At 38.4% G+C, this 24,105-nt stretch overlaps 3 protein-coding genes across 4 annotated transcripts in view; 1 reads left to right on the forward strand and 2 right to left on the reverse strand.

The window, feature by feature from the left end:
- Positions 1 to 6,344, reverse strand: part of ASPN (asporin) — a 29,628-nt gene extending 23,284 nt beyond the window's left edge. Inside the window, exon 1 of the mRNA XM_053577726.1 lies at positions 6,081 to 6,344. The gene's annotated coding sequence lies outside the window, so the exon portion shown is untranslated. The remainder of the gene's footprint in view (positions 1 to 6,080) is intronic.
- CENPP (centromere protein P) overlaps positions 1 to 24,105 on the forward strand; it is a 274,112-nt gene that overhangs the window by 149,694 nt on the left and 100,313 nt on the right. The window lies entirely within an intron of this gene.
- Positions 22,014 to 24,105, reverse strand: part of ECM2 (extracellular matrix protein 2) — a 43,424-nt gene continuing 41,332 nt past the window's right edge. Inside the window, exon 10 of one of the 2 annotated variants that reach the window (XM_053577676.1) lies at positions 22,014 to 23,641. In XM_053577676.1, coding sequence (XP_053433651.1) covers positions 23,473 to 23,641 — 169 coding nt within the window. In that variant the 3' untranslated portion in view covers positions 22,014 to 23,472. The remainder of the gene's footprint in view (positions 23,642 to 24,105) is intronic. The other variant, XM_053577685.1, reaches the window with a different exon arrangement.

The raw sequence follows: 24,105 nt of genomic DNA on the forward strand, positions 1-24,105 counted from the left end.
TACATTATTTAATTCTTTATATGCTAAAAAAATCTAATTGGTGACATGAACATTGGCCCACAGGGTAGCTGGATGAGACCAGTCAGGTATGTGTGATATTCTTGTGAGGATCCACACTCAATTATTCTAGGAAGATTACAGAACAGATCTGAGAATGGCGAAAGCTTTTTATATTTCAATAATCCCATTCTGAATTCCATTTTAAAACCAGCCCTAGACCCCCATCTGTACTCTACTTTGTGGAAATGTCAACTCAGAGCTTATTCTAGATTTGTCCCTCACATTTAATAAAAGAGGAAATGAGGCACAAAGAACTTGAACAACTTCCCCAATATCACCTACCAAATATGTATGGAGCCACTGAGACTGAGTTTCCTGTTCTGGTCCACCTTCTGCTACAGCCCATGCAGGGGGCACTGAGTTCTTTTATCCAGAAATGTAGCGTCTTCACAGGCACACTCTTGTCATCGCTTCCTGTCCAACCAATCTACAAACTGCCATCCTGTATACATCTATTCAAAAATGGACATGTATATAGCTCGGATTCAAAAGGCAAATTTATGCAGAGTGAGAGGCTGTGCTGGCAAGAAAAGGCCCAGTGGCTTCTGTTGGATAGCTCTGGGTGAAAATCACAGCTGAGCTGACTACTGTACCTTAGCAGCCATGGGGCATTCCTGCTGGCGGGCAGATTGATATTTCATATTCTGATCATTCTGGGAATCCTGGCATGGGGTCCTGGTGAAGATCGCCAGGGCTTTGTGTTCATCGTTATGTTGTCCCTGGCACAATGTCTCTGTTTCTTGGCTGCCTGTCTAACTATGATCCATTATGTTTTTTGACCTCAGGCTTCTGTGTGGTTCCTGGCTCCTTGATGCTTAATTCCCAACTTTGCCTCCACCTCTAAACTTCTCATTCCCTAGGAAATTCAACTCTTAGATCTTAGCTAAGTCCAAGCTGGTCCCTGATTCCAGTTTATTCTTTTAATGTTTACAGCTCTGTCTTCTAGGTGAACAGCTCTGCTCTTGACCTTCTCTGACCTTGGCAACAAGAAGCTATAGAATTACACTGTCATTTGAGGGCTTGTCTTTGGCTTTCTTTGAGGTTGCAAGAGCTACTCAGTAGATATTTACCAGGCTCCGACTGTACCCTAGGCTTGGTGTCTGTTGTCAAGAAGCTGAATCTGTTGGAGTCAAGCACATATCCTTCTCCATCCTCTTCTCTCCCACACTTCCCTACTCAAAAATACCCGCAATTCCTAATCAACTGCTGTCAAGTAAATATGGGATTATTTTTAAAGTTAACCCTTGAATTCAGGTGCATTAATAGAAAAACTAAAAAATAAAATGCCAAGATTAACAAGCAATAAATAGACAACAATTGTGTACACTGTGACTCATGGAGTAGGTAGGATTTGGTTTTAATGCTAGATGTATGGTCCCCAGAGCTTTGAAAGTAAAATTCTTTACCATAGTCTAACCATAACTCTCAGTTTATTGTTTAAAATTAGTAGCTCTAAAGACATCTATAAAAATATACATACATATGAAAAAAGATTGAAATGACATAAAGGGATAGTGGGATTATGGGTAAAACAATTTTTTCTTGTCATTATTTGCTTTAAAAATGCTTTAAATATCAGCATGCCAACAGAATTTTCTTTGCTTCGGTCCTAAGGTTACTTTTCTTTTCCTAATAGTTCTGTAGCATTAGAGTGATTTCATGATTAGTAGAATTAAAGGTTTCCTATATATACTGTTCTTATCTACCTTTACCCAAAAGTTAAGCAAAAACACCTACGTGGGAAATTGTTTTGGGATTCACAGTTTCCTGAGGCATAACCCCATTTCTCTGAACTATAGGAAATGAAGAATTTGATGAAGTTATCTCTAAAGTTGATTGTTTTAGTTTGTCTTTTCTTATAGAAACTTTGAGTTAATATAGACTTTAGTTTCCCAGTCTAAACGAGAAAATCTATTTAACACATAATATACCTGAAACACAAAACTAAGAAAGCTGTGGAACTTAAAAAAAAAAAGTAAAACAACAGGAATGTGTTAGAGATCCAAAGTAGGGTGCCAAGAACACATCTTGGTGTTCCTGTGGCCTGGCAGCAGGAATGAGGACTGGCCTCCACTCCTTTGCACAGCACATCCTGGTTACTCAGATTCCTTAAGCCTCGTGTTATAGTCAGGAGAATCCTACTCACTGCCACTACCCGTGCTGAGTTAGGTTATGTTCAGGAGAAGGAGCACTGCCAGGTGTGAAGAACAGAAATTGGGAGCTCAGAGGATAAGAAGGCATACAGAGCACAGAATGGGAGAAGCGGAAGGATGGTGGGCTTGCTTCTTTTCCACATCCCTCCCTTGGGTGTTGACCAGCCCACTGTGGCATCAGGAGAAGTATCAGCCAAGGGCCACCCTCTCCCTTTCTTACTCCTCTTTCTTAAACTAAGTCACATGAGACCCTTCCTGCCTTTAATCAAAACTGAGGTAAAATGAAAATATGAAATTGAGACTTCTGGGGCCAGACATGGTGGCTCACACCTGTAACGCTAGCACTCTGGGAAGCTAAGACGGGCTCAGGAGTTCAAGATCAGCCTGAGCAAAAGCAAGACGCCATCTCTGCTAAAAAAAAAAATAATAATAATAGAAAAATTATCCAGGTATTGTGGCCGGTGCCTGTAGTCCCAGCTACTTAGGGAGCTGAGGCAAGTTTGAGCCCAAGAGTTTGAGTTTGAGGTTGCTGTGAGCTGTGATGACTCCACGGTACTCTACCTAGGGCAACAGTGAGACTTTGTCTAAAAAAAAAAAAAGAAAAATTGAGACTTCTGCGTGCTAGTTTTAGGCAACAGTGTTAATCTGTAGCATTTAGAAGAATTCTAGTTGCTGAGCACAGCAGCAGCCACCTATACAGTAGTTGGGCTCTTTCCTGATGAGTGAGATTGAGACTTCTGGAAGCAGGAATGTCAGGTAGTTGTAAGTTCATCCTAGTGGTAGAGGTTCCAGAACATTTGGGACCAGGGAGCATATCTACTCCTGAATAGCTGCAGGGAAAGGACTCATAGGGAGCATAGCCCCTCGAGGCATCCTCTTCCACTGTTGTTTACCTCTATCACTGTTAGAAACATTTTTAGATTGAAGGCCAGGCGCTGTGGCTCACACCTATAATCTTAGTACTCTGGGAGGCCAAGGCAGGTGGATTGCATGAGCTCAGGATTTTGAGACCAGACTGAGCAAAAGTGAGACCCTGTCTCTAAAAATAGGCGGCCATTGTGCCAGGCACCTGTATTCCCAGCTACTCAGGAGGCTGAAGCAAGAGAATCACTTGAGCCCAAGAGTTTGAGGTTGCTTTGAGGCCATAGCACTCTACTGAGGGTGACAAAGTGAGAGACTCTGTCTAAAAAATATATATATATATTAAGACCAAAAAGGTCCTCTGGCAAATTCTTTTCTCTATGCTGGTTTTGTCTTCTGTTAGCCATATAAAATTAACCTAATCTTGCTATATTCTCTTATCCTCGTTGCTTGCAAAGAAAACAGGCCAACCTTGATTTCCATGAGGAATTCATTTACACTCTTCATCTGATGTTGCTAGGTCTCTTCCCCAACCTTGAAAAGTGCAAGTGGTTATAGGTCCTAAACCTCTCCCTACTCCAGCTGTGCAACTGTTTAACCAATAGAAAGTTATTGGAATGTCTAGGAAGGAATACTGTATAGGGGTATTTTTTCCTATTATTCAGAAAGAATATAGAGAATATTATCTCTTGTTTAAAATGATGAGACTTTTAGTTTGTATGGTTCAAGCTCTATTTTATGAGTTTTGGCAGCACTTAATTGTGCTATTTTTAGAACCTTTAAAAATATTTATATCTTGTTCTCAGGAAGACTCAATATTTCCCTAATTCAGAACAGTTTTGCCAGTGTTTTCTACTCATGGAAAGCTTTGGTTTTGGTTTCAAGTTTCTCTTAATCAGAATACTATTTGAAGTATTATTCCAGTGCTACTGCTTGTACTAATAAATCATGACTGTTTAGAGCTAAGAGAGGCCTTTGAGACTTTCCCCCCAGGGTCCTCTTTTTTCAGAGGAGGAAGCTGAGACAGGGGGCATGGAAAGCTTGCTAGAAGTGGTAGAGCTGAGGGCTTCCTCACTCCTATTGATCGTGCTTTCCACCAAACTGCACAGCCTCCTCTAAATGGACTCATAGTTCTAGATGATAAACAGACTTTCTCCTGCAAAGGACTAGGTGAGGAGGTTTGGCTAGGTTCTCAAAAGAGTTCTTAGCAGGGCTGGAAGTATAGCTAAGCAGTATATAAGCCTCTTCTTTTCCACTTAACTGGTCCACAAACTTAGAATGGAAAGTTTGTCTAAGTGAAATGGTATTTCCTCTCAGACACTATTACTAGGTAAGTAAGTCACTATGCTTTTAAATCTCACATTTAAAGGTCTGCTTGGCAACTTTCCCCTTTGGCTTAAATATGCCTGTGAGTTCACAGGTACCAGTAGTAGATTTAAGTATATAAATGTGGTATAACATGCTCCACACATCTCACAGAAGGAATCTAAACTAAGTTCAACTATAATCAAAGCACAGCCTTGAAAGTTAGCAAATCAGTTAAAAAATTCAAGCATGCATTTAGAAACTTCAACTACCATTTATTTGTTCATGGATACTTTTAAAGGCAACATTTTCCTTAATTTTACCAACATTTTACCTCAGAGATATTCATAGCATTCTAATTAAAAGGCTTCTGGCTGCTCTTCTTTTAAAATAATTTTATCCTTCATCAATTTTTCCATGTATCTAGCAACCTAGCTATTGTCTTAAACTAAAAAAACCTCTCCTATCTCTCTTTTTTCTGATATTTCCTATAGTGCCTTAAGACTTGTGCTTGTAAAGTGAATCTATTTTGTTTCAAACCTCAGATCAAATATCAGAATATTCATCTTTTATATAGTAGTTGTAACAGAATACTGCATATCCTCTCTTTTCCACTACTATATATTGCTTATTGCCAAAAACAAATTAAAAACATCAGGGTATTTTTATGTGTGTGGGCTTGTGATATTTCTCTCTCTCTCTCTGTCTCTCTCTCTCTTTCTCTCTCCCCCTCCCATTTCTCTCCCCCACCTGCTCTCTCCCCCTCTTTCTTTCTTGTTTCTTTGTTTTTTCTACAACTCAATGATTCTTGGTGGGATGAAAAAAAAAACCACTTTATTTTAGAGAAATATAAACCCCTGAGGTTCTTTATGACTCAGTCTCTACTCCATGTGGCCAATGTTTCTTGGCTGCCATACCTCTGAATAATTAACGTGGAAGAATGCTATGCTCTATTTAGATAATTAGGGAGTAGAATATCAAATACATTGTTTGATTTTTTTCATGTGAGATTTAATCAAAAATTCACTTTGAAGGGGACAAAGGAAATCTTTGAGTGTGTTAAATTCTGACTGTAAGGATGCTGTGAAAAGCAGTTCCTAATCTTTCATATTGAGTATAGAACTGATTAAACCATTGCAGGTAAGTATTCTTTCTTGGAATTATATAGATTTCCACTTTAACTCTTTAGTGCCATTTCCTTAAATAAGAATAAAGAAGGCACTTATCAAGGAAAAATAGGGATATTCGGTGTGTAAATAAAAATAACACTTGTATAATTCACAGATTTTTAAAACACATTAGAAAATATCATATTGAAAGAAATATTTACTATTCTGTTTAATATACCTGTGATATCCCCAAACTTCATTATCATTAATTATTACAGTAATGTTATTTTTCTAAAAGAACATGCAAGATGCTTACTTAAATGTTTTTTAAAGTCAATCATGTTAACATTTATAGTAAAGTATAATGACAAGTTTTCACTTAGCTATAAAAAGTCACATTTAAAATAAATTCATTTTAAGACATAATAATACAATAATTTCAGGTATATATTCAGTTTTATATTTTCATGCTGATTAAGAAATTGGTAGAGATTAGCTTTGAACTTGATCATATTACTTACATTTATTAATAACATTAATATGTCCTTAATATGACTGTAAAATAGTTTATATACTGATACATGAAACATACCTGTCAGAAGAGAGTAGTCCTCTTGAAAGTAGAATTTGTCCACTATGTACTACTTATCTATAATGTAAATGTTGTCAGCGCTATTTAAGAGGAAAAAATGTAGAGGTATTACATTTAAAAGAAAAAAACACTCTTCTATACAGCCCCTGGTGTAGCTGCACCCTGGGTGATACTGGAATAAACTGCTTCCACAGATTAGTCCATGTTAGTACTGAGGAGCAAGATTAAAACTTGTTACTGCTCATGTGTTTTCCATCACTGTTTGTATCGTAGCCAAGACTTCTAGCTAAACTCTAGACGTCTACTGGAAGATTCTGAAGAAAAAAAGGGGGGAGTTTAATAATGCATGGCAGCTTTCCATTGAAAGTGCCGTCAGAGTCATTCAAGAAATACCTGATTTGAAAAAATATTTTATGAGATTCTTAAGTGAATGAGTATTTATAAATTACAGTTTCAAAAATCTCTCATCCTGTATAGACTAATAAAATATTTATCAATCTGGGTAAAGTATAAAACTCTGCCTCCAGATGTACCTGAGAAAGAAGCCAAGCTTTTATTTTCTTCTATTGACTGAAGCTATTACAATAATCATGTTTCTCAAGACTTTTTAAAAAAGTTTTAGCTTTAACAAGCTGTCAGCCCTGACATAGACATGTCAGTGGAACTGCAAACTAGCTCTATGAGCTCCTTCTGGGCTCCAACATACATGATATACAGGCAGACGTGTGTATAGGTGACACTGTTTTGGGATCCACAAAGCTTTACCTTTTGAAGAGACTATTGGCTGTGACATTTAGGGAGACTTAAAAGCAGGGAAGATGCTATCCTCTGAAAAGAAATTAATTATTTGTGCCTCCTTTTCCACTCATTCCAAGGGATTGCCCAGTTCTCACATCAACTAAGACATAATCCTTCCAGAAGAGGACAGTTTTCTAACCCTAGTGACAAAGACTCACTGGTGTAAGTGACCTTAGTGGATCTTCCTGTGTAGATCTGGGAGCCAGCCTATTTCCACTGGGTTAGCAGAATCCATTCTCTCTTGGCATAAAGAATCTGACCATGAGCGCCAGGTACAGTGGCTGACACCTGTAATCCTTGAATCTTTGGGAGGCCGAGGCGGGTGAATCACCTGAGCTCAGGAGTTTGAGACCAGCCTGAGCAAAAAGGAGACTCTGTCTCTATTAGAAATAGAAAAAGTAGCCAGTTGTTGTGGCAGGTGTGTGTAGTCCCAGCTAGTTGGGAGACTGAGGCAAGAGGATTGCTTGAGTCCAGGACTTTGAAGTTGCTGTGAGCTGTGATGCCATAGCATAGCCAGGGCATCAGTCTGAGACTTTGTCTACAAATTAATAAATAAATAAATAAGAATCTGACCATCCTTTCTTCCCACTCTCCAGAGAAATGACCCAAATTGTTGAAGCAGGGCAGCTACACCCATAGAATACTTGTGCCTCAGAAGTACAGGGCAGCTAGATGTTCATCCTCCTTTCACTTAAATATTCCTTCTTAGACCTTGAATCTGACAGTCAATGTTAAGTCAACAGTCCCACACATGTCCGTCAATGTAGTTCAAACCCTGCAGCACCTAAGGGGATGACAACCCTCATGTTTGGTTTAGAATGGTCATATTCTTATTTATTCGAGTATATTTAAGTTGCAAATGTATCTGTTAACTGGACGAATCAGAAACATGAAAGTATGAACTGGATTTTATTAATATTTGTATCCAAAGCATCTAACGTTTGCCTAAATTCCATCAGAGCACAGTCATAAACAGGAAGCCCTTGGGTAAAATTCAGTTTGTCCTGCACAATGTTTTGTTTTGTTTTAACTTTTTTTTTTTTTTTTTTGTAGAGACAGAGTCTCACTACTTTATGGCCCTCGGTAGAGTGCCTTGGCATCAAACAGCTCACAGCAACCTCCAACTCCTGGGCTTAAGTGATCCTCCTGCCTCAGCCTCCCGAGTAGCTGGGATTACAGGCACCCGCCACAACGCCCGGCTATTTTTTGGTTGCAGTTTGGCCGGGGCTGGGTTTGAACCCGCCACCCTCGGTATATGGGGCCGGCGCCTTACCGACTGAGCCACAGGCGCCGCCCTTGTTTTAACTTTTTATTGAAGTATACATTACAAAAAAATAAACACATCATAATGGTACAGCTCAATTAATTTTTACAAACTGATCCCTGATCAAGAAATCCCACCATTCCTGAATCCCTCCTCATGTCTATCAAGGAAGTTGCGGCCAGACTTCAGCTCCATACATTATTTTCTGAACTTTACATAAATGGAATCATACTGTGCATTTTCTTTTGTGCCTGGCTTTTTTCATTCAATGTGATGCTTTTGGGATCTACCCATGTCATTGTGGTTAGCAATATTCATTCTCGTTTCTGCATAGTATTCTATTACATGAATAACCCACATATTATTTATATATTCAGTTTTTTGAAAAGCTGCTATGAACATTCTTTATCATTTGAAGATCATATGTGTACCTTTTTGTTAGGTGTAATTGCTGTATTCAAAAATTACAAGATTTCAGCTTCTCTTGAAAAATCAAAGTTTGCCAATGCATGATTCCTATTTTTGCATGGTATGTAGGACATGTTTTTCACATCTCTGCTCACAGAAAATGTCCACATTGCCCACCCAAGCCACTCCCTTCAGTTGAGTTGTCTGTACAGCCCTCCCAGGTATAGCTTTATTACCCATATCTCAGGAGATGGGAGACTATTCCTGTAAAATTGTGTTTCTAAAGGTTATGTTACAGCTACTCTGTGTTATCTGCACTATGAGCCTTCAGCTAGTCTTCTTCTAACATCTCTCTTTGATCTTTGGTCAGAGGGCTTGAGAAAGAAAATAGGCCCTGGAAGTATAATGCTGGGGTTGGGGTGGTATATTTGGCTTAATCACTCAATTCTGCAGATTATGTACAAGCAATATGGGCCCAGGGCCCAACCCTCTACAGCAGGCATCCTCAAACTGCGGCCCACAGGCCACATGAAGCATTGTGAATTGTATTTGTTCCCGTTTTGTTTTTTACTTCAAAATAAGATATGTGCAGTGTGCATAGGAATTTGTTCATAGTTTTTTGTTTTTTTTTTTAACTATAGTCTGGCCCTCCAACTGTCTGAGGGACAATGAATTGGCCCCCTGTTTAAAATGTTTGAGGACGCCTGCTCTACAGTTGTGCCTGTGGCATGGAAAACTCACATCTGCCAGAGATGGTGCAGCAGGCACAAACATGCCATCTGGGAAGAAACTAAAATTTTTCTTTGCCCCTTTCCAGGTTGTCATTCCAAACACAACAGTATACCTCCTCGTCCCTAGGACAAGTATGGTAATGAGAAAATCTTCCATTTTTGGTTGCTATGGGTATCTTATGGAAGGGCCTAGTTCTTTTGTATATGTCTTGTTTTTTGTTGTTTGGTTTTTTTCTTCTTTGGGTTTTGGTCTAAATATTGACCTGTTGTATTATAACAATAACTTTAGGATAATCATGAGTTATCTGTACATTATGTTGTAAATAAGATAAATTACAAAATGAAAAAATAATATTCTCTGTACTGACAGTTTATAAACAGAAATATTGATTGCCATAAAAGAAACTTTAATGCTAATTTCTTTTTTCTTTGGCCCTATATATTCTAACCATTGCAAAAAATAAAAAATGAATTGCTTAAGCTAACCTCTTATGTGATTTCTCAGACTCTTTCCAGAACTTCTTCTGGTTTAGAAATGGACAGCAGTGGTCCAAATCTAATAACCACATAAGAATAGGGAAGGACCTTAGAAATCATCTAATACAAATAAGTTTGATGAGTGAGGCAGGAGGAGCTTTAGAACCTGCAAGTGTCAGGATGCTCTGTAGGGTACAAACAGATTTTTCTGATGTTCATTACCAAACGTCTGGTGCACTCTTTTCTTCAAAGTGAATTTGAATGGACTGTATAATGTTCTCATAATAGTATCTATAAGGAAGGCCATCCACCCATCCACTCATTCAATATGTGGTATAAGTGCTATGGAGAGAAGCAGGTAGATGGTGAGGGCATCCCTAATGCCCTCAAAGTCACAAAGAAGGCTATTATGGACGGTGCCATGCACATACTCAGTTTAAGAATGTAATAGACCAGTGAATCATATAACATAGAGTTTTGCATATAGTAGATGCTCTCAAAAATTTCTGTGAAGGAATGGATGATTGAGAGTTCATGCACTGGGTGGCGTCTGTGGCTCAAAGGAGTAGGGCACCAGCCCCATATGCCAGAGGTGGCAGGTTCAAACCCAGCCAGCCCCGGCCAAAAACTGCAGGGGAAAAAAAAAAAACAAAAACGAGTTCATGCACTGTTGTAATATTTAGGTGCCCCTTCTTTATGGAAGACTAGGTACTTTGGTTTATATTGAATTTGCTTAATACTGTATGTAGGTTGTGACCTGTGGGCTACCGATTGCTTGGACCATATAGTATTTTTAAAAACCAGGACATTTTATATCAAAGTCTAAATTTACAGCATTTCTTGAAAAATGTGATCTGATCTGACCCTAACACCCTGCATGGCTATGATTCACTGAGCTCATAGAGGGTGCCTCCCTGACCTTGCAGCATTTTCCTTACAAGCCCTGTCCTTGCAGAGGCTCTGCAGTATCACAGGGCTGAGCTTTCTGGTTTTGAAAAATGAGCCAATGTCATAAATGGTCATTTAAGGTGAATCCAGTTGAATTTCTGAAAAATGAAAATTTTATTTACTTTAGTTTATTGTCAGTGTGTCAAATAGTTTTTAGGAATGTCTCAGAAGTCACTTTGCTTAGGTTAGGAGAGGTGCCTCATGCCTGAAATCCCAGCACTCTGGGAGGCTGAGGTGGATGGATTGCTTGAGCTCGGAGTTCAAGACCAGCTTGAGCAAGAGTGAGAACCCGACTCTACTAAAAATAGAAAAACTAGCCAGATGTTGTGGTGGGTGCCTGCAGTCCCAACTACAGGGGAGACTGAGAAAAGAAGATTGCTTGAACCCAACAGTTTGAGGCTGCTGTGAGCTATGATGCCACACTCTACCCAGGGCAACAGAGTAAGACTCTGTCTCAAAAAAAAAGAAAATAGGGTCACTTTGCTTTGAAGAATCTGTATTAGTAATGATTTTGTTTCAAATAAATTTCCCACCTTTTTCCACAGAGATGACCTGAGAGCAGTGAGCACATATGGCTTCCAGATCTGAGCCAGGGCTCCTTGGAGAAATTACCAATAACGGGTCTGGGCCAGGGAAAGTATAAGGTGTGCCTATAATAGCTTATTATACTAAGAAGTATGAAGGTGAACAGAGTTTACCAAGGACTCAGTAAAGGAACATAGAAGCCACTATGAGGGGGCAATTTGAGTATCTCAAAAAGAATAAGATGGCAATGGATTTAACATGTCAAATACAAAATCCTTTTTATAATAACAGAAAAGAGAGTTTAAAGGGTCAGAGCTGGTAGTCTCAACTATTCAGGAGGCTGAGGCAGGAGGATTGGTTGAACCCAGGAGTTGGAGGTTGTGGTAAGTTATAATTGTGCCACTGCACTCCAGCCTGGGTGGCAGAGTGAGAATCTGTCTCTATAAAAAGAATCATGAGGAAAGCAATCCAAACAAATGCGGTTTATGGGACATTCTACAATATAGCTGGTTTGGACCCTTCAGAAGAATAGAGATGTGAAAGACACACATAGGCAGGGAATACTCTACATTAACGGAGAATAATGAGTCTGTATTGAATCTTTATTAGGTCTTGAACTTCACACACAGCTGCATAGAACATTATTAAAGCAACTGAGGAGATCTTAGATGGTAGGTGATACTGAATCAGCATTAAATTTCTTAGGTTTGATAATGTGAGAAAATGTAGTAATTGTCTCATGGCTATATAAGAAAATTGTTTTGTTCTTGGGACATTTATAGTGAAGTATTGGGATGAAATGTCAGGATATCTGCAGTATACATTCAGATAGTCCAGATTCTGTCCCCTGCTGACAGATGGATAAATGAATAGATGAATAGACAAATATAGATGTAAGTATACAGATAGACAGATAGATGGATGGATGGTTACACATATGGACAGATGGACAGAGAAAGATGAACAATTTGAACAAATACACTTATGATGGTTCAACTTAATGATTTTTTTATTTGATGATGATATAAAATTTGTATATATTTAGTAGAAACCATACTTTGAGTACCTATACAATCATTCTTTTTTTCACTTTCAGTATAGTATTTGATAAATTACATGGAAAATGATTTTGCCCAACTGTAGACTAATGTAGATATTTAATATTTTGAGCACATTTATGTTATGAATTATATTTGGTAGGTTAGGTATATTAAATGCACTTCAACTTAAGATACTTTCAACTTTGGGATGTTCCTCATCATAAATTGAAGAGCATCTGTATTATTAATTGGTGAATTAAGTGAAGGGTATATAGATGGCCATTATATTATTCTTTCAACTTTTCTGCAGTCTTGAAAATACCACCAAATAATGGAGGAATTCATGCTAAATAATTGGCAAATAAAGCAATTTTCTTAAATTAACTTTTTTCCTTATTTTCAAATATTAAGGGGGTATAAATGTTACAAGGATAGCTTTTATAGTGCTTTAGTGAGGGCTATTAAGTATGCCCATCACCTAAATAGTATTCACTGTACCTGTTAGGTTTTTATCCCTTTTCACCCTTGTTATTTCCAACAGTTTTTACTTTCTGTGCCTATGTGTGCCCATTAATTATTATTAGTTCCAAATTATTAGAGCGTGCATGTAGTGTTTTTTTCATTCTTGAGATACTTTACTTAGGATAATGATCTCTAGTTTCATCCAAATTGCTGCAGAAGACATGACATGAATTCATTCCTTTTTATGGGTGAGCAGTATTATATGGTATATACAGACCACATTTTTTATTTGTTTGTTTGACACAAGAGTCTCACTTTGTCACCCTTAGTAGAGTGCTGTAGCATCATAGCTCACAGAAACCTCTAACTCTTGGGCTCAAGCAATCGTCTTGCCTCAGCCTTCCAAGTAGCTGGGACTACAGGTGCCCGCCACAATGCCTGGCTATTTTTTAGAGGCGGGGTCTCGCTCTGGCTCAGGCTGGTTGCAAAGCTGTGAGCTCAGGCACTCCACCCACCTCAGCCTCCCAGAGTACTGGGATTACAGGCATGAGCCACCGTACCCAGCCTACACCACACCTGGCCTACACCACATTTTGTTAGTCCACTCATTAATTAATAGGCACTTGGGTTGATTCCACATCTTTGCAATTGTGAATTGATACAATAAACATTTTAAGTGTAGGTGTCTTTTTGGTAAAATGACTTCTTTTCCTTTGGGTATTCAATAGTGGGATTGCCAATTGAATGGTAAGTCTACTTTTAGTTCATTGAAAAAATCTCAATACTGTTTTCCATAGAGGTTGTACTAATTTGCAATTCCAGCTACAGTGTTCCTTTCTTTTTCCATCCCATGCCATCTATTGTTTTTTTTTTAGATACAGAGTCTCATTTTGTCACCCTTGGTGACACCACCACCAAGGGTGGTGTAGGCCACCCTTGGTGACAAAATGTGCCGTGGCATCACACATTTCACAGCAACCTCCAGCTCTTGGACTTGGGCGATTCTCTTGCCTCAGCCTCCCAAGTAGCTGGGACTAAAGGCACTCTCCACAACACCCAGCTATTTTTTTTTTATTGTTGTTGTTGCAGTTTGGCCAGGACCAGGTTTGAACCCGCCATCCTCGGTATATGGGGCCGGTACCCTACCCGCTGAGCCACGGGTGCCACCTGTTTTTGGATTTTTTAATAAAAGCCATTCTATCAGGGGTAAGGTGATATCTCACTGTGGTTTCAGTTCACATTTCCTTTTGGAGATGGTAAGCAATGTTTCATATGTTTATCTTCCTTTGAAAATTTCTGTCTATGTCTTTTGACCACTTTTTAATGGGTTTTTGTTGATGGTGGTGGTGGTGGTTTTTGTTTTTCTTGCTGATTTGTTTGAGTTCTTTGTAGATTCTGGATATTAGCCTTTGCTAAATATATAATTCATGAATGTTTTTTCCCATTCTGTATATTGTCTGTTTGCTCTATTGACTATTTCCTTTCTTGTGCAGAAGTTTTTAATTTAATCAAGTGCCATTTATTTATTTCTTTGATGTTGCTGTCATTACCTTTGGGGTCTTAGTCATAAATTTTTTGCCTATAATTTACCTTAAATTAATTTTAACTCTTTTATTTATCCTTCACGCTAGTAAAATTTTTATGGCTTCAGTAAATTAAGGTGTTACCTTAGACAGAAATTCTTAACTTGGATACAAGAATACCTAGAGGATTCATGGATTGATTTTATGAATCTTCTGATGGACACTGCCATTTGCTCTTTTCTGTGCCATGAGTGCTTTAAATGTGGTTTTAAATGTGTTTTAAATGCATGCAAGGTGTTTTTATACGTGTATGTGTATTTTTCTGCAGAGGGGGTCCATTATACATCATAGCTTTCATCATATTCTCAAAGTGGTCCATCATTTTTGAAAGTTCTAGGGAAGAACTACTGTCCTACAATATTATGGAGATACAAGCATTTTGGTTACATGATTTGCTTTTGCAGTTTGAGTCAAAGTTGTAAGTATGTATAATGTACTCTTTATTCTGAGTGTCACAATACTAGTTACATTAGCTTTTCAAACAGTTTATGTATAAATTTGGTAATTCAGAATTTAGGCAAACAAATGAACTTTTGGAAGATTTCAGCTTATAAAAAGATTTGCTTAAATCAGCTGATAGTTTAGTATAAGTTTATTTGACCACAGAGATTCTGTTACTTAGAAACACATCAGGACATTTTAATACCATGATGTATTCCTTTTCTTTTCCAAACTAATACGTATTTAGTGTAATCACATGTTATTTTTAATACAGGCCTGCTTTCCCTTGTATGGCTTCACATTCTTCACATTTTATACAAAGGAAAAAATATGCTAGACTGTAAGTTTTGATTTTAATCCATTTTCATGTAGAAAAGGAAACATAACTTCATGAAACAGTCATGCATTTGTTTTTTAGTTGTATAATCACTAAAGTCTACTTACTGAGTTAGAAACACTCACTCCTTTGCAAATGACAGTATATGACATACTAAATTCTCTCAAAGCTTAGTCTTGAATGTTCTTGTTCAGCATGTCAAAGCAAAGACACATGAGTAATATCCTGAAGCCTTAAGACATGTAGAATCAAACATATGCTAATATAGGAGTACTAAGTTTGCAGTAGATTTTCCTGTTTCTGAAGATCTTTTCAGATACTTCTGGGTCTATTGAATTAGGTTCAATTGAGCTGATGGCGACAAGGGCTACAAATAGGAAAGAAACAAACTCGCCACGGGAACCCTCTGCCCAAAGTTTACTTTGTGGGCTACAGATGGAAAGGCCTGGGTTTCCAGTGTAAACCATCTTGCTGCTCTATTGTTAGAGTCGCATTCAGGGGTTATTTCTGAGGGAGGAATTCATTTACAGGACAGGCTTATTGATCAAATACTTCTCTAGTTTGGCTTGTTTTAAATGTGGTTTCCCCCTTTTTAATTATTATAAGTAATCACAGTGAATCGAACAGATCAAACTTAATTTTCTCTTATATGGTCAGGATTTTTTTAAAACAGTATGATGGGAAATAGATTAGACACTCTTTGGGGGTGAGTTTTCTCACCCTCATGGACTCTCTCAGCCTAGAGATCCACTCAAGGCTATTGGACACTGCCATTCGCTCTTTTCTATGCCATGAGTGTAAACATACAGTGACACATAGAAAGGCAGTCAAACTTGGGTTTTATTGTTAATCCTTCACCTTTCCTCAGGAGACATTTGGTTTCTCAAGATACTGACATGGCTACAGTGGCCCTCCCTAGAGCCCTCCTGGCCACAGAATCCAAGGTGGTTTACTCTTTGGCACTTAACAGAGCATGTATGCTCAAGCCCTGTCCTGGTGTAATAGTCCCATTCCTTTTCCACTAAATTTCATACCTAAGGAATCGATTTTAAATAGTTCGTATCTACCACACTAAGAGGCCTGGCAGCCTTGAGCAAGTCATATACTTCCTGAATGCCAGTTTCCTGAAGTTTACTGATGAAAATATTGGCACTCACCTTTATTGAATGTCTACCCACGCCCAGCATTTCCATAGGACATCACCTCTTTTAATCTTTTAATCAGCCCTGAGTGGCAAATGTTGTCTCCTCATTTTATGGACAAGGAAACTGGAAGTCTGAATCTAAGTAACTTGGCCAGGTCCACAAGTAGCACACATACTGGTTCTAGTTCAGAGCCGTGATGCTGATTTTTCTTTTTTTTTTAACTACAATATATGAATCTCTGTGTTTCACAGACTTGTAGGGCTTAAGATCCTTAAGGGATATCTAGTATTAGGTTAAGTTGGTGAATTCACATTCAATTTTGGACATACAAAGAGTTCAGTCATCCATCAGTCTGTTAATACTTCTGCTATGAGGAAACTTTCTGTTGGTTTTCTAAATAACAGAAAGAGGTGGAATCAATGACATAAAGGGTTTTAGCCCTCCCTTTGAGGTTTGACTTAAACAGCAGAATTTGAGTATTTCATTCTTTTTTTTTTCCTTTTTCGTTTATTTTTGTTGAGTATTTCATTCTTTTAAGTCAGCATCTTACGAACATAGTAATTTATGGTATGTTTAAATGATGGCTTTGGAAACATAGTCAATGTTGCTATTATGCAAAACAATCAGATTGATTACTAAGTATTACCAGTTGTCAAAGCAAGACTTGTTTAAAAAAATATATTCTGTGCTTTCATATGTGCACGTCAGAAAATATTAATTACAGAAATGATTCCTTATTAATTTTATGACCCTACATAAATCTTTTTCCTTTCAGTTTCTCATTTTTCTTTTGAAAATCCTTAAATTTATAGTTCTGTTTCTATTTTATATGGAAGAAGTGTTAATACTAACTTTGGATAACTCATGAGCTGTTGTGGTTTAGACTGGGGAATCTAGGAGATGGAACTCTTTCTTTATTCAAGAGCCATTTTAGTACTTGCTTTGCACAGAGCTTAAGAAATTAGTTGTCTCTGTTCTCATAAGTTTAATAGTCTTTTTGGACAAACAAGATACACCCCTCTACCCAGCTACTGTGCGACACTCCCATACATAAGGAAAAAAAATAATCAATACATAATAATTCCAGATAATCATTAAGGATGTTATTAATAATACCAGATACATAATCAGTGCACCTAATTAATAATACCAAATCTGTCCCAGGACAGTGGCATAGACACTAAGTGCAGGGGCAGAGAGTGGGGGGCTTCCTGAGGAGCTGGGCTGTTAGGTGCAGCTCATCCTGTGTTTGGAAGCTGTCTCTGAGAGGTCAGAGACTCAAGTGAGGTGGATATTACAGTGAACTTGGCTTCTTCACCCCTCCCTGCAAATTGACGTAAGCAGTACCCATTAGGGATTAGCTTAAATGCTCTTCTCTTCTCAGATCCCTCAGGTGTGTACCCTTGTCTGTGCATTCAGTTCTGACCCTTCTACTTTCCTGTCTTTACTGTCCCCCCATTCTCTTGCCTGAACCCTACAGCAGTGCCCCAAGTTATCTCACAGATGGTCCCTTTCTCTCAATTTCTCAGTAGCATCACATACGAGATTCACCGTTTCACCACTTCTCTTCTGTGTGTTCCTTGTCTGGAAAAACAACTTTTCACTGAATTCCTTTTGGAATCTCTTGTATCTATTCTGTATAATTTCCACTTGTTCTGGTTTGTAGATTTTTGCAATGGGTGGTTCTTTTTCCATCCTTAAACCATTGCTTTCATGGGTACTCCCCCTTCAAGTTTTTTGTTTGTTTGTTTTGTTTGAGACAGAGTCTCACTATGTCGCCCTTGGTCAAGTGCCATGGTGTCACAGCTCACAGCAACCTCAAACTCTTGGCCTCAAGCGATTCTCTTGCCTCAGCCTTCCAAGTAGCTGGGACTACAGGCACCCACCACAATGCCCACCTATTTTTAGAGATGAAGTCTTACTCTGACTTATGATGTTCTTGAACCTGTGAGCTCAGGCGATCCACCCACCTCAGCCTCCCAAGTTCTGGGATTATAGGCATGAGGCAGCACACCTGGCCTTTTTTTTTTTTTTTTTTTTTGAGGCAGAGTCTCACTGGGTCACACTGGGTAGAGTGCTGTTACGTCTTAACTCACAGCAACCTCAAACTCTTGGGTTCAAGCAATCCTTTTACCTCAGCTTCCCAAGTAGCTGGGGCTACAGGCACCCTACCAGCTACAAAGGAGTTTTGTCTTTTAGCTATTTACTTATAATTTGTGGTAAATCTAAAGTAATTTTAAAACAAGCATTATCATAATTTATTAACACTTCTTAAGTCAATTTAAAGGTTTATACTGCATATTATTAAACATAATTATATGTGAATAGGAATAATCATGCTGTCTTCATGACCCCTAGAGGTGTCCATGCCAGCCAGAAGACACTGCATTTGCAATTTTTCAACTATATAATAATGTGGGTGAGGCTTTTTTGTTTGTTTTATCTTCATGAAACCAGTGGGCTCCCACATCTTTTTCATGAAAGCAGTTAAAGACGATTGACTTAATGAAGAAGACTCTAAAGAGATATACTTGGAACCATTTGACAATACCAGCTCAAGAAGTGGTTTTGAGTATCTTGGCAACATCTTACATAGCATATGCTCTGTGTTGAACATGAGCTGCCTAGATTTGGCCTTTTATTGGGCAACACACCACTCCTGGGTTCCCCAGACTCTCCATCCCAACTCTAACCGAGGCTGCTTGGTCCAGCAGAAGGAGTACCAGTTTCAGAGTTAGAAGATGGAGGGTAAGTCTCTTCTTTTCTTGTACCACCTACCCTCCCTGAATCCCAACATCACCTCCTCTGTAGGGAGGATGATGAATTCCACAGCATTGTGCCCCTTCCTGCAGAAGCACATTTGATTGGCCATTTAAGGTGGATCCAGCCACGGGGTCAGCAGTCTGCTCAGGGCTGGATTTCAAAAGGATCAAGAGGCAGCCTATTCCTAAGGCCAAGCCTTCTCCAGCCTGGAAGCTCTGGGGTATAAGTGGACCTGGGAAAGGGGAAGGAAAGCTACATGATTTTTATGGATTTTAAAAACTGGTATCTCATTTAAGATATTACTGAGGGCCACTGATTTTAAGAAGAAGGGAGGGGCAGCCAACCCTTTTTGAGAGCAAGACTGCTTTGTTTGAAGAGAGAAGTCTGTTCACTTCCTCATTCATGACGCAAAACCCTTGATGAGCCATGTTTGAAAACTTCTGATCTATACCAAACACATTTTTTTTTTTTTTTTTTTTTGAGACAGAGTCCCACTTTGTCACCCTCAGTAGAATGCCATGGCATCATAGCTCACAGCAACCTCAAACTCTTGGCCTCAGGCGATTCTCTTGCCTTAGTCTCCCAACTAGCTGTGACTATAGGCGCCCGCCACAATGCCCAGTTATTTTTAGAGATGAGGTCTTGCTCTGGCTCAGGCTGGTCTTGAACCCGTAAGCTCAGGCAATCCACCTGCCTCAGCCTCCCAGAGTGCTATGATTACAGGCATGAGCCACTTAACCCAGCCAAACACATTATTTTATAATTGAATCAAATAAAGTAAAATGACTACATGAGTAATCATTGAAGAACAAGATGGGTTCCCAGATCTCTTGGCAATTGGTTTAATTATTTCCTTATGATACCAGGCTATATATGTCTTTCACTAAATCACTTTTTTTTTTTTTTAGACAGAGTCTTACTTTGTCACCCTCGGTAGTGCTATGGCATCATAGCTCACAGCAACCTCAAACTCTTGATCTCAAGTGATTCTCTTGCCTTAGCCTCCTGAGTAGCTGGGACTACAGGCACCCACCACAGTGTCCGGCTATTATTTTTAGAGACAAGGTCTCACTCTGGCTTAAGCTAGTCTCAAACCCATGAGCTCAGGCAATCCACCCACCTTGGCCTCCCAAGTGCTGTGAATATAGGCGTGAGCCACTGCACCTGGTCCATATTTTCTTAAGTATTCTTATCTATACTAATGCAAATCTCAAAATTAAAAATGTAGTTAGCATTCCATTTGTGTGTGTGTGTGTTGGCAAAGACTAGATACACCATTAATATTTTCAGACCAGGGCTAAGCCTTATTGTATATATGTACTACTAATTACAGCATATTTATGAAGTCAAACACATCATCAATTAGTGCCTCATATAATAAAGGATGTTTGCTCTAAGGACATTTACCACTTTTCTTAATGGAATTAAAACTTCCCATCCAAAGCATGGTGGAATTTCAAGGCTGAACAAGTTCCATGCTAGACTTATTCTTTAAATTATAAAATCCATTAAAATAAGTGCATCTTCTGGGTGGCACCTGTGGCTCAAGGAGTAGAGCGCCGGTCCCATATGCCGGAGGTGGTGGGTTCAAACCTAGCCCCGGCCAAAAACCACAAAAAAAAAAAAAAAAAAAAAAGTGCATCTTCTAACTATCGAGCAAAGATACAATTATTCTTTCTGTGATTTTCAGCTCTTACAGATTCTGCTACCAATGCAGAGTTGGGAAGACATGTGATAGCAGCCTCACAGTGTGCCTGCTCCATACACACAGCCTTGGGTCTGCTGTCACTCCGTTCTGTTGAAGGTAGTCACATTGTCTATGGTGGCCCTTGGACCCCATCTTGCTCATGGAGTTGCTACTATTTTCCTGACTGCACAGCACTTTCCTACTTACTTGATTGCTTCATTTCTTGCTTATGGCCCCTACTAGAGAGAGGGAAGAAGGCTTGTTGGATTTGTCATTCTCTCTAGAATAGCATCCAGAATGCAGCCAAATAGTCAAGGGTAAGAAATGAGTGAAGAAATGGTTCTGTATTCATCTGTGTTTCATCCGAAGATGCTAATCCTGTTGACTCAACCGTCGTCAATTTGAGTTCCCTTTGACACTTAATTTGTTTACAGCTTAGATTGCCTTAAACCATTTATGTCAAAGCATTTATATCCATACAGCAATGATGTATTGCACAGGGTTCTTGTTAAACAGATATATAACCTCATCTTCTTGTTTTTACCTGTCTCTTAAATTCATCTTGGCCAATTTTTTTTTTTGAGTCTCACTCTGCCACCCAGGCTAGAGTGCTGTGGAGTCAGCCCAACTCACAGTAACCTCATACTCCTGGGTTCAAGTGATCCTCTTATCTCAGTCTCCTGAGTAGCTGAGACTATAGGCACCTGCTCACAGCACCTGGGTAATCGTTCAATTTTTAATAGAGATGGGGTCTTGCTCTTTCTCAGACTGGTCTCGAACTCCTGAGCTCAAGGGTTCTTCCCACTTTGGCCTCCCAGAGTGCTAGAATTATAGATGTGAGCCACCATGCCTGGCCCATTTTAGCCAATTTAAATTAGGAATACTGAAATGATTATGAATCTCAACTTTTCATTCTATAAGATTCTATTTCTGTTCTAACCTGCTACAAGGCTTTGACCCTTGAGTCTAACAATTATCTTCATATTAATATTGTTCATGTTGTAATCTCAGAATCCTAGATATTAAGAAAGAGACTTTAGAAACAAGGGCTTAGAAATAACATTAGTTCAAATGATGTAAATCAAACTTTTCACAACTGTGAAATTATAAGTCCTCATGAAATTGTTAATTGTGGTTAAAATGCTGGTTCCTCTCAATTTATATCAAATCTTGGTAACAATAACTACACTCATTATATACACCATACTTTCCAAAATGTTTTCCATTCTTCTCTGGTTTTCATAACAGCCCTGTGAAGTGGGGCTAGAAGGTTTCTCGGGTAGTAAGAGAACTTTAAAAGATTAAATAACCAAAGCTTAAAAGGGAGAATAACCTGCCCAGAGGGCCAAGTTCCTAGCCTGGTATATTTTTCAAGACACCAAAACTGAGTTAACAAAAGAAGTCAACATACTTTCTACATGTGTTTTATAAATTATTTTAGCAATGCAAAGATAAAAGGTATTCATGTTATAAAAATTTTAATGTATAGTTTTGGTAGAGCCTACTACATAGTAAACACTAATAGCTTTATGTTCATTTGAATTGAATAAAAGATACATTTCAGCATATTACAGAAAAGGAGATAGATGCCAACCAGTGGAGCAAAATTTTTCAAAAATTTATGCACTAGATTTTCCTTTACAAGGGTGTAGTCTAGACTAATCAGTTTGGGGGTTTTGCTTGTTTTAATTAGGCTTCACTCTGTTACCCAAGCTTGAGTATAGTGGTGCCATCCTAGCTCACCGAAGCCTCAAACTCCTTAGTTCAAGTCATCCTTCCTCAGCCTCCCACATGCTGGTACTACAAATACGTGCCAACATACCCTATTAATTTTCTAAATTTTCTGTAGAGATGCTCAGTCTGGTCTCAAACTCCTGGCCTCAATCATCCCGCTTTGACCTCTCAAGTGCCAGGATTATGGGCAGAGCCACCAAGCCTGGCTTTAATTTATATTTTAACTAGACTCCACTGCTTTCTATAAACAGTGATTCTCAACCTTCCTAATGCCATGGCCCCTTAATACAGTTCCTGTGGGTCGCGACCCACAGGTTGAGAACAGCTGCAAACAGTTCTGATCTTAAGAGGTGATTTTAAAATACTGTTTTTTAACTTAAAAAATTTTAGAAATGCAGAAAAGTTTCAAAAATAGTATAGAATTCATGTAGTCCCTTCTGCCATTTTCCTTTAACGTTAACAATGCACATAATCATAGTACAGTATCAAAACAAAGAAATTAACATTACATCACAATCGTGTTTTACTTTCACACATATAATTTTTAGAAGGAATTAAAGCTAACTCAATATTTAGATATATTGATACCAGTAATTATAGCACAGGGTCATATGGAAAATTAATAAATTATTGTTTTAATATAATTAACACTAATTCTACCTGCTTTTTCTTTTTCCTGCCTTTATGAGTCTTGATCTTAAATTATAACATATTTAATTTTTGAAGGGACTTGGGAGTTAGCTAATTGTAATACTCAGGTTGATTGTAAAGGACATGTTTATTTTGCTTCAGATTCTGCTAATCTAGCTCGGCCTGCATAGCATCCTATTTTAATGAGACGGCTTCTTTCTAGAGGTGGGAAACTGTCTTTTACCTTTACTAAAACTCCTCTTAGTTATATTTTTGGTTGCATTATGGATTGGCTAATCAGGTTGACTAGCATAGTGATACTGAGTATGACATGAGGATTCTGTTTCTCTTATTGATGACAAATGTAACTACTACAAACACGTGAGTAAAATTTATAAATGACAAAGGAAAACTTAGAATTACTTGATGTTTTGTGGTTTAAGAACAATACTCGAATATGAGCTTATGCATGAAAATGCATAGGATGGTATTTCTCTAGTTTTAATATAATTGTTTTCAAGATGAAGATGTTCCAGAGTTGACTCACCATCCTCTTCAGCATTGCAAATTTGCTCTGGAAGAATATTCCTAGGGAAAAATAGACATGCAAGTCACACATGGTCCAAGAAATAATCTGCCTTCATTTAGGAATTAAGTTCTACATTTGTTAAGGAAAATAATTCTTTGGTTCTTACAGTTGGATCCTTTTATTATATTATACACCAGGATAAATTTCAACTGCATCAAAGATCTAAATGTGAAAAATAAAGCCACTGGAATGGAGTGGGGGCACACCCTGTGAGCAGGGAAAGTCTTCCTATTTGTGATTTAAAAAACAGAAGCACCCAATGAATCCCCAACAATAAAAAAAAAAAAAAACAGAAGCACCGAAAGAAAAGATTTATAAATTGGCTATAGGTTTTAAAGAAATGTAAAGTTAAAAAACAAATGAGCCAGCTAGGCAAGGTGGCTCACATCTGTAATCCCAGCACTCTGAGAGGCCAAGGTGGGGAGATTGCTTGAGCTCAGGAGTTCAAGACCAGCCTGAGCAA

This window comes from Nycticebus coucang, chromosome 2 (assembly GCF_027406575.1).
Source record: "Nycticebus coucang isolate mNycCou1 chromosome 2, mNycCou1.pri, whole genome shotgun sequence".
In the NCBI taxonomy this organism is placed as follows: domain Eukaryota; kingdom Metazoa; phylum Chordata; class Mammalia; order Primates; family Lorisidae; genus Nycticebus; species Nycticebus coucang.